Source organism: Eufriesea mexicana, unplaced genomic scaffold, assembly GCF_001483705.2.
Source record: "Eufriesea mexicana isolate 0111107269 unplaced genomic scaffold, ASM148370v2 scaffold1140, whole genome shotgun sequence".
Lineage (NCBI taxonomy): Eukaryota > Metazoa > Arthropoda > Insecta > Hymenoptera > Apidae > Eufriesea > Eufriesea mexicana.
The window spans coordinates 185324-196087 of record NW_016909285.1 but is presented as its reverse complement, the minus strand read 5'-3'; the positions used below and the strand labels follow the sequence as shown (position 1 = coordinate 196087).

General features: G+C 28.4%; 4 protein-coding genes across 4 annotated transcripts in view; 1 reads left to right on the top strand and 3 right to left on the bottom strand.

The window, feature by feature from the left end:
* The window catches only part of Fbw5 (F-box and WD repeat domain containing 5), a 3380-nt gene extending 2816 nt beyond the window's left edge, over positions 1-564 (bottom strand). Inside the window, exon 1 of the mRNA XM_017900297.1 lies at positions 183-564. Coding sequence (XP_017755786.1) covers positions 183-469 — 287 coding nt within the window. The 5' untranslated portion in view covers positions 470-564. The remainder of the gene's footprint in view (positions 1-182) is intronic.
* Positions 565-1521: 957 nt separating this feature from the next.
* msl-3 (male-specific lethal 3) lies at positions 1522-4210 on the bottom strand. The gene is made up of 11 exons (XM_017900308.1): positions 4159-4210; positions 3773-3896; positions 3630-3698; positions 3442-3551; positions 3167-3350; positions 2895-3080; positions 2495-2799; positions 2139-2348; positions 1876-2069; positions 1688-1772; positions 1522-1609 (listed from the first exon to the last, which is right to left on the bottom strand). The coding sequence occupies exons 2-11, from the start codon at positions 3872-3874 to the stop codon at positions 1522-1524; spliced, it is 1533 nt and encodes a 510-aa protein (XP_017755797.1). The 5' UTR covers positions 3875-3896; positions 4159-4210.
* A 530-nt stretch (positions 4211-4740) lies between these two features.
* Positions 4741-8168, top strand: LOC108547688 (CKLF-like MARVEL transmembrane domain-containing protein 4). Its single transcript, XM_017900309.1, has 5 exons — positions 4741-4957; positions 6340-6479; positions 6992-7165; positions 7507-7605; positions 7885-8168. The coding sequence occupies exons 2-5, from the start codon at positions 6342-6344 to the stop codon at positions 8017-8019; spliced, it is 546 nt and encodes a 181-aa protein (XP_017755798.1). The 5' UTR covers positions 4741-4957; positions 6340-6341; the 3' UTR covers positions 8020-8168.
* A 1042-nt stretch (positions 8169-9210) lies between these two features.
* LOC108547689 (DNA topoisomerase 1) overlaps positions 9211-10764 on the bottom strand; it is a 6836-nt gene continuing 5282 nt past the window's right edge. Inside the window, exons 3-4 of the mRNA XM_017900310.1 lie at positions 10043-10583; positions 9211-9566 (exon numbers count right to left, since the gene is read on the bottom strand). Coding sequence (XP_017755799.1) covers positions 9243-9566; positions 10043-10583 — 865 coding nt within the window. The 3' untranslated portion in view covers positions 9211-9242. The remainder of the gene's footprint in view (positions 9567-10042; positions 10584-10764) is intronic.

Here is a 10764-nt window from a genome sequence, read left to right as displayed (position 1 = left end):
TCCCTACAAAATATAATAAAATTGATTATAAAGTTAAATATAAGGTAGAAAAAATATAAATGAATTAATATCAATAATTGTTTCAAACTGCATACATAACAGGTATTAGTTCGTTTTTATTTTTAATCACATGAAAATTATTTCTTGCAGCTTGAATACTTATAAATATATTATAAAATTAACCTGGCATAATATCGATGTCGGGATCTATTTTATATGTTTGATAGAATAAATCTTTCCAAAGAAATTCGTCTCGCGACACTCTGTGCCATGAACTGCATACTTCTCCAGCAATTATTAATTCTCTTGGTGTTAGATATTGAAAAATATTTAAGAGAATAGAATCCGGCATATAATACCAATTCTCATTTTCTTGGAATACCTCTTCGGATGAACTTTTGTCTTCCAATTCAGGCGTATTTTCCTTGTTGTTTTCTTGATTTTCCGCGACATTCTCAATGATGTCCATATCGAAACGTCATACTTTATTTACTCGAACAACTGATATTTACTCGTAACAGTATTGTAATATAAGCGCTTCCGAGAATATACGAATTTAACCGAGATCACAAACGACGCATTCAAGCGCTGAACATTTAGCAATTATATGTATGTATATAAAATTAAATCATTTGACAATATCTAATATAGTTTAAATCTGACTTTTATATATTCTACATTTTTTCGAACTGTACTTTTAAAAGTTCATAGAACATATATATGCATAAATCATGTGCATACATATAATTTTTTAATAATAAATATATACGTATGTAAAAATTTTAGAAGTTCAATGTATTTACTAGAAATTTCTTAAAAATAATAATTAAAAATTATATGTATATCTTTACCAGGTTTTATTGTTAATAGAAATAATACATGATTGGTATTTAGTGCAGTTATTTAAATATTATTTACATTAAATTTATTAATTAAATTATAAAAATTGATTTCTTTTTTGTAACTTAAAAAGTTAGTCCAACAAAGTAAATTATATTTAAATTAAATTTGTTTAAAATTAGATTAAGGTATTTATAAATAACTGGTTTTATTTTAATTACATCGATAAACATTAATGACACAAACGTTATTTACATTTCTTTATAGACAATGGATATATTACAGTCATTGACAGAAATATCAAACAACACATTGATATTTTATTAAAAATGTTTTATTTAAAAAAAAATTATAAATATAATCTTTATGTATGTATGTATAAACCTTCTATTTTTTTTCAATATTTCACACTTTTGCTATAACATTTAGTTTACACAGTCTTTCATCTCTTAAATATAACTGTGTAATCTTATCTCCATCTTTAATGGAAATATAAGAAAAATTTCATTATGGAAGGCATACAAAAAAGTATTTTGGTAATTAATATAAAAGAATTTATCATTTATACCAAATTTACGAACATACATCCTTACTGTACATCTCACTTAATACCCACATAATGTATACACAATCGAGTCTGTAGATGAATATAGAGCAAATATACAGCTTATCTTTATTATGTTAAGAATTATTAGCTTGATGAATTAGTTGGTTTTCTACTTGCATATAAAATTGTTCCCCAAACCACTCTCTATGCATTTCTAAATAGCTATAACATTAAAGATTTAATTCTGGTAATGTTATTGGTACGAGAACAGAAAATATTTAGAAAATAAAAATATAATACCTGAGAAACATGTCCAAATACTTTAAAAGAACTTTCAATTTTTTATGTGGTATATCTGTTAATTGGAGCAAGTCCGGTAATTTAACTAAAATAAATTATATTGCTTTATTACTGCTTTAATCTTTTTATTTTAAAATACTGGATAAAGATATTTCTATAAAATTATTTGGTGAAAAGATTTTACGTACCAAATAATCGCGTTAAGTGAATGGCACCATAGTAGGTAGATGGATTTGGAGGACCTTCGGGTTTCAAGGATTCAGGCATTAATCTCCATTTGTTCGATTGTTGAAGTAAGGCATTGACTTGCACAGATGTAACAACCGGTATTCTTAATGTTACACCACGTGGGCTAGAACAACGAGAACTTGTACTTGCAATACTAAAAAAAAAGAACTCATCAATGTTGTAATTATACACGTGATACCAATATAAATGAAAATTAACTCACCTCGATAAATTTCCTGTATCTTGTTTAATTTCTTCGTATGACCTTAATTGTCTATTTTCGTCAATAGAACTCACTCTGCATGATCTTAATCTTCGTTTAGAATTTGCCAGTGTTTTCGACGTATCTATTTCTTGATCATGTTCTTGAAATGGAGGTAAATGAGCATACTCGGTATCTTCATATTCTTCTTTAACTAATACTTCAGTATTCCTTAAAATTATTATTAATTATGTTAGTAAAACTACGCTCATGGGAAATATTTTTCATAATTCTAAAATTAATCAAGGTATATCAAGCAACAAAATACGCGAAACATCCAATTTCAATTTCCAATAAATTAAAATATTAAAACTTACTCAATTGGTTCTTCTTTCACAAGAGTTGGATGTTCAGTGTATAAGAAAGAAGACTTTAAATTACAATACTGTTCTTGTTCTTGCCTATATAAAAGGAGATCGTGTAATGTAAAATCGAAATATATACGCAATCCATCAGCAACTTCTCTGCATATGTTTATTTCGTTAATAGTTTTTTCTATTGTATTATTTGCTTTGTTCCTTTGTGGTTTTTCTGGAATGTTTGTTAATTGCGTTGTTGTAAAGTGTTGAACCCATGATTCTAAAATATTTGCAACAGTAGGTTGTGCAGGAAGAACAGCTAGCTAAAATCCATGTTACCCTTTGTTACTTTCAAATTTTAGATTACACTTTCTCAATTATATTTTTATATTATGATTTTGAAAAATGGAGACAATACCTTATTTTTATTAGTTATCAAGTCGTAATCTTGATCTAAAATCCTTCGTAAAGTAGTACCTATATCAAGATCAATTCCTGGTTTTACACTGGCACCAGATTGACTACCACCACCACTGTCTTCATCATCACTTGTTTCACCAACATAATCTGAACTACTTTCTGTATCTTCTTCAGTGATAACTTCCTTTAAAGATAATTACAAATATTTTGATTAAATATTATGATATAGATAAATTTATTACAAGTTGAAATATATTATGCAAAGATTACTTCAGTATCATAATCAGCATGTTGTCCTGAACTGCCATCTTCTGATGATCCAGTTGTTGCTGATGTTGCTCGACTACCACCACTTCTTGCTCTTCGTCTTGGCTCTTGATTTTCAGATTCATTTAAACGTTCAGATAATTTATGGCTTCTTTTCTTGCGTTCTCTTCTATATAAATATGCTCCCCTATTTAATATTTTATTCATATTTGATTAAATAAAATTTTTTAAAATTATACTTCATATTAAAAATTGAAATAAATTTTTGTTATACATACAGCTGTAGTTGTGCTTTTTGTGCTAAATCTCGTTGAAGCTGACGATTTTCTTCTGTATCCTTTAATACATACTCTTCTGTCACACAACGATCCCATGAAGAATTCCATCCCTATTATTATTAGTATATTTCATTTTAAATATTAATATAAAAATAATATAACTTTTAATACAGTTATTTATTATTTACCTGGAAATGTATTAGGTATTCAACAGCTTTACGTCCTCTTTGATCTTTGTTAACTATAACATCGAGTACCTAAAAATTATTAATGTGAGAATTAATAATAAAGGACAGAAATTTTATTCAATATTTTGTTTTTTATAATATACCTTTGAATCATATAATACTTTTGCTTTTGTAGGATCAGGTTCATAACAAAGAACTTTTTCACCATCACAAAATTTAAATTTTGGTCCTCGAGTAGAAACCATTCCTTCTTACTGTATATTAAAACTAAATTACGAATCTTTTCGTAAATAAAATTACAACGCGACAATAAAATTGTATTGTTTAGATTAACATAACCTTACGCATTACATACAAATCCAAAATAATGAACGACTACATGCAATTAATTTCGTAACATTTTCATTTAAATTCATTAACAGTTACTAATTGCATAGATTCTTATACAATATGTTGCCAATATTACGTGAGCAAAAGTTTAAGTCTCTTCAAATGGAAATTGTATTGTATTAGTTTATATAAAACTAACCTTACTTGAGTTTAAACCTAAACACAAAGCACCATTTGAAATAATCTTTGATTTGTAACGCATCAATAACAGTGAAGTGACGTTAATACGTACATATATTGTGTATACACGCACACGCGTGAGCGTAAACATCACACATATTCTATGGAACTCTAAACGTATCGATATTACATCTTTTACTTTATCTTAATTAACAAGCAATTGATATACCTACAAGTTTACAGCAATGAATATGAATTTACCAAATTATTTTAATAGATTAAATTTGTATATCATTCGATAATATAAGTTAGTAATTTATTTTATTTTATTGTTTTTTGCATATGTACAGAAACGAAAAAGTTACGAAAATTAATAGCCGAACTGTTAACATTTATTAAAAATTATTTGACAAATTCTGTATTATCGACACATTCACTGTATTTACAGTAGATAAAATTAATATCTGTATAATGAGATTTATTTACCGATTAAGTTAATGCTTACCATCCTATTACATAATTATTAGTTATAAATTTTTCACCTAGGGGGAACTTCAAGTGGACGATAAAGTGGGGCAGAATCATACGGACCGTGCATACATACCAGGTTTCATAGATCCAATTGTAATAGTGTAGTTTGTTTCGAAACGTGTTCAGTGTTATTTTTTCTGTTATTTCTACATGCATTCGAGTTCAATAGAAAGGAGTTCAAGATTTTCATTTCGTAGTGTGTCAAGGACAGAGAAATTTCAGTTGGTATACACTAAATAGAGAAGACTTGAAAATAATCCAGTGTTTAGATCAGTCTGTCAAATCAGGTAGATTACACATTATGTACATAAGAACGATGTCTCGGCATTTAACGTGCGGTCTCGTGTGAAATAAGTAACCAAAAATAAAAAATCAGCACTCCAGGAGAAATCTGGATACTCAAGATGTGAAAGTGAAGTAACAAAGAGTGTTACGATAACAGTATTTTAATTATATGTTAAGAATGCTAAGTGGCTCTTTTCCCGCTATTTCGTACTAACGTATAGAGCAGCAGAAACTATGGGTCATGATTATTTTCGTCGTTATTCGTTGTTGATGAAAACACATGAAATTAACGCATGTTATTATCGTAACTAAAAAAAGTATTCCTCCTTTTTGCTTACCAATCATAACTCGGATTTACCATTGAAGAAAACTCATTACAATCGTAATCCTTAAAATATCGTCCTTTTGTGAAAACATATATCCAAGTAGTTGCTATATTTCGTTCTTCGCTACTAATTTTATTTCATTTCACACATGCCATATTTTTATCTATCATATATCTTAAATTTGAAGTTTTGACTACCATAACGCGTTACACATCAAATCCACGGCCCACATGCATAAGTATATATATGCATAATCAACGAATATAGACATGCAGATACATTTTCTAGTGCATTATTCGTACATTGTTCATGAAGTAGAAAGGTTGTCATTCGCTATTTTCAGTCGAGATGACTTCACTCCATAATATTAAGTAATTTTTGCAGTATGATACCGAGATGTAACATCCTCATAGAATGGGTTCAGTTAAAGATCAAATATAATGCGTTCCTCCGTTTTAATCTACAACACAATACGTTTACGCTTTTTGCGTCTGCAAGATAACTTGTAATCGATCCAGCAGGCTTTCTTGCTCATTTTATTTGTTTTCTCATTAATTTCTTTCATTGAATTGATAAATTGTTTATATAAAACGATATTTATTAAAAAACAAGAATATCTTTAAATAAAGAAATTGGATTACTTGTAAGAGTTTAACTATTAAATTCTATGTTCGAATTTAAATCACGTATAGGTAACAAAATTTCGTATGCAAATAATGGGAAGCTGTATTTTTTAAGTAGAATTAATAAATTTTAATTCAATAAAAGTTATATCAGAAATCGATCTGCGGTCGCTTCTGATAGGTTGAAACCAGTTTGAAACTATATTTAATCGTATTGTGGTTGATAATTAAATGTGTATAAATAAGTGTTTTTATATTTCCTTTTTGAAAGGTGAAATACAATAAATTTGTACTTAGAAATTTTTAAATGTATATATATGTACGTGAGAAAATTTTATTCCTTTAAGCTTATAATTTGATACTTAAATAAATATATTTTTGTTCTTTTACGATTTTTAGTAATATTATTGTATAATTCTTTTTCAAAATGTTCAGATATGATGGATCAAGGATTTCCGGCACAGCATACGACTACGACAACAGTAACGACGAGTACCACTACAACGCAACCAAATATTCGATTTGATCCATCTTATATAAAAACATTGCCCGGAATTCTCAAAGCTGCTCAAGTGGTAGGTTATATATCATTCACATTTATTTATAGTAGGTATTTCATTGTTTTATGTCAATATTTATTTTAATAGATCGTAAGTATTACTTATATATATCACACTGAATGTTCATTAATATAATGTTATATATGTATGTACGTATAAAGTCAGTGCCGTTAATAAATTTTAAGAATATATTCGTGCTTCTTATCTTTTCATTATCATGCTAATTCTATAAGGTATTTACTAAAAGATAAGTAAAGTTATAAATTTTATAAATATAAATATATTTTTTGGAGCAAAGTTATTTCTTATTAAAATTATTTAAAAAGCTCGATCTTTGAATTATGTCTTTGAACATTTTTTAACATCACATTAGTGACATTTTTTTAAAGATAAAATTTAATTCTTTTGAAAATGAAAATAATTAGAGGATAACAATTATATATAATAATTATAATATATATATACATATAGTAGAAGAGAATAATTATATATAAAATAAAATTAACTAATTTTATCATTTTTTGCAGTGTTTGAATCTTTTGGGATTCATATGCATTACAGTATCAATTCAAAGTACTTCAAGTCGTGGAGGATGGTTTAACACTGTGGCCATGGGCGGTTTTTGGTTCACGGGAATATTACTCGTTTTCTATTTGTTTCACATCGTCGAAAAATTTTCAAAAATTCCTTGGCTAAAAATTGTGAGTAAAAAAAAAGAAATATTAATTCTTTATGTATACATTTTTTTAGTTTTAGGTATATTAATAATATAATTTTGATAAAAACTCGTTAAACAGTTGGATTACTTTTTTGTGATTGGATTACTTTTATGCGAAGGCAGAATATCGATCGCGGTTGGCTAACTGGGACATTCTACGTTATAACACGCTATACATACGTCACGTCAACAATCGATATCTTAATTGTTTTAACATTATGATTGTTTTTATTATTTTATTTATTTTACTTTTTCTATATTATATAAAGTAATAATCATTAAGAAAGTTTTCAAAATAACATAAATTTACATTTTTGTTTGCAGGAATTTATATTTTGCACAATTTGGACTGCTTTCTATTTACTAGCTGCTTCCCTTGCAGCTGATTATATTAGATATACAGAAGCTTTTGGAGTTGCAGCAGTAAGTTTTGGAACTCAGCACTGGAAACTAGATAAATTGCTAAACGATTATCTTATTTAAATTTATGTTTGTTGTTTATCCAAGATCAGTTGGTAATTCCAGATTATTAGAGAGTGAACTTTCTAGTCTAGAAAAATATAGTATAATGTTTGTAATTGAAATAGTGATCTTGAGTGACAAATTTATCTTAAATGAACTGTAATATAAAAAATTGTTCATCTAAATAGTTTGAATCTAACACCGATTGTCTCTTTAATATCTTTATATATTTTATCGTAGTTTTTCGGATTCTGTGCTATGATAGCTTATGGTTATGATGCCTGGCTTAAATTCCATGCGGCAAGAAGCGGTGCTTTAGCGCAAGGACAGCACACACCGAAACAAGTATCTACGGTGACGAGTCCTGCGTACTAATTTCGCCTTGAAAGTGTATGGGTTTTGGATGAATCATATAAGTGGACCAGCTTCAAAACATATCCTTGTCTTTATAGAGGCGATTTGTTATGGTAAATCTAATTTGTGCTTTTGTACGTACCTAGATTTAACGCTAACGAACAATAACAGGGCACAAAAGATTCGAAAATTGCATTAATTTTGTTATCTTTTATCTGTAAAATGCATTTTCAAGTAATATTTATTGTGTAATTTCACTAAAGCACGATATTCAATAATTTCATATGTTTGTACTATAAAAAAATTATATACATATGTACGTAATATTATACTGTAACATAATGCGTATTTAATATCTTATATATATATATCTTTCATATATATATATATACACATAACAATAATAATTATAATAAGTGTACATTATGTCATGAATTTCTTAAGTCTGTTAATATTGCAATAATATTTTTACAAATAGCATATACATATACATATATCTGTATACATGTACAAGAAATATATGTTTAATCAGTATTATGTTCATGATATATACGAATCTTTGTTACACGTTTTACTCGTTTTGTATTTAATTTCGTATAGATAGCAATTTTATCTCATTCCTGGTTAAAATAACAGATGGGCGGACTATTATCTTAATTTATTTGTGATTAGTCACGAGGAGATAATAATGAAATGTATTGTATAACGAGTATTTTCGTCATCTTATGTTATGATGTGTATTATATGCAGGATTACTGCTAGAAATTAAGGATAAGAAAATTATTTGTATAATTTATTAACTTTTTCACAATATTACGCAGTGTGTTACGTATATTTTGTTCATTTTATTTAACGAACTCGATACAGGTACCTACATTTATATGTACACGATATAGATACATACTAAATAATTTTAATTACAAATTTGAAAGAACATAAAAAATATTTAAAGAAGTAAATCATTGAGTGTTATTTTTTCTAATTTTACATATTTACTAATTATGATCGAACTTACGATTTCTAATGATTAGTAATTTAATTTGTTATTCTATGTTATACGTGTTTTAATTAATAAAGCTCTACTTTTCTTTTTTCTTTTAACATTACCAAATTGTAATGTAATTCGACGTTTAAAAAAATGGAGATTTTACAAAAAGAAGGTTTTATGACGATATTTTTTATCTCTGTTGATCAATGTTTAAATGGTTGGAATGGAAACAAAAAACATTACATAACAAATATAATTAATTCCTGTGAAGGAAACGGGGTCTACGAGCTTGTTTCTTACCCATACTTGATAGATCTATAGTTTTACCATCAGGAAGTACCAATTTGTTCTCTTGATAGTCCACAAACCCGTTCTCTTCATCATCTCGTTGTTCTTCGTCGCACTTGATTCCAGTTTCATACGTGTATTCTCGACGAATACCATCTGGATCGATATAGCCGTATTTACCCCTGGTTATGCAATCAACACCGATTATTTCTTCTTTGTACGATCCATCGTCGTTCTCGAAGCCCCAAGTGATCGAACCATCCGGATTATCATTGCGATATCGCCTGATAATCTGTTGCAAGACATTAAAATATTTTTAAGTACGAATAATTTACTTAAATTGGTTGCTACAATTTCTTTCCTGGTGCAACACTGTATTTTCATTTCATTTTATGTTCACTTCGTGATCATTAAATTCAATAAAATGAACCTCTAATGAACCTTATTTAATATACCTAAACCTAGACATTTAATAAACCTAACTCTATATGTATTACAATTAAATTTAATTACTTTATAAGGCACAGTTATAGTAATTAATCACCTTATCTAATTCAGTAAACGTGTAACTATGTAAAAAAATAATATAATGTATATAATCAGAAATAAAAATTAAAGTAAATATCTGATACTACATGACAACAATGATACAAGATTATTATAAGTATCTTTCTCAGAAATTTTTTTATCTTATTAGCCAAATTTTAATCAAGTAGGGGTTGAAGATTGAAGCTCAAACAGTATTGCCACAAATTGTTTGAAACTAACCTGCGCAACGGGCTTTTTTCCACGACTGTCGTATGATTGAGATGATTTTACTGGTTTCGTAGGTGGTTTCACCTGTTGCTTAAATGATTCTTCTATCGGTTTTCTTGGTTTGTTCGGTTTGGGCGCCGGTCTATATTGAATTGGCGCTGATGCTGGCGCAGTTGGTATACCATTTCCTCTGCCAGTTGAACTTCCTGTTCCCGGAACGGGACGATATTGCACTGTTTGAGCTGTTGGGCCAATGTTGGAGGAAGTCCTCGATATAGAGCCTACTGAACCTAAATTTCCAACAGCGCGTGGTGGGTTTTCTTCACTTTCTTCTTGGCTGTCTAGTGGCTCGTCGCTTAAATCAGTATCATCGTCCTGATTATCGCGTTCTCGAGAAGGTTCGCGGTTTCGAATTTCTTCATCTGGTTCCTCGTTTACCGGTTTAACTTGTGGGGGAGGTGGCGCTGGCCCAGTAGGTAAATTCGGTCGCAGTGATTTGATTGGTGCGTATGAGCCTGGACCTGTTCCGATATTATCTTCAGGTCCTCTGGGTCTAATTAAATAAAATGCATAGATACATTATGTGGAAATTATTAGTTGGTTGATAGTTACGTTTTTAACCTTGAATGGAGAAGAATTTGAATAATTAAAGAATTAAGTAAGTATAATAATCCTTAAAGCTTTTGAGGTTATTTATTTCAAGATCCTATATCAAATTTTCATTTCTTCAATTT

What these genes read in the sequence shown, in the direction of transcription:
- msl-3 (XM_017900308.1), bottom strand. Translation starts at nt 3,874, where the DNA reads ATGGTTTCTACTCGAGGACCAAAATTTAAATTTTGTGATGGTGAAAAA. An exon ending in AAGTATTATATGATTCAAAG is followed by an intron (nt 3,699 to 3,772) that starts GTATATTATAAA and finishes AATAATTTTTAG; the next exon opens with GTACTCGATGTTATAGTTAA. An exon ending in AATACCTAATACATTTCCAG is followed by an intron (nt 3,552 to 3,629) that starts GTAAATAATAAA and finishes TAATAATAATAG; the next exon opens with GGATGGAATTCTTCATGGGA.
- LOC108547688 (XM_017900309.1), top strand. Translation starts at nt 6,342, where the DNA reads ATGATGGATCAAGGATTTCCGGCACAGCATACGACTACGACAACAGTA. An exon ending in TTCTCAAAGCTGCTCAAGTG is followed by an intron (nt 6,480 to 6,991) that starts GTAGGTTATATA and finishes CATTTTTTGCAG; the next exon opens with TGTTTGAATCTTTTGGGATT. An exon ending in AAGCTTTTGGAGTTGCAGCA is followed by an intron (nt 7,606 to 7,884) that starts GTAAGTTTTGGA and finishes ATTTTATCGTAG; the next exon opens with TTTTTCGGATTCTGTGCTAT.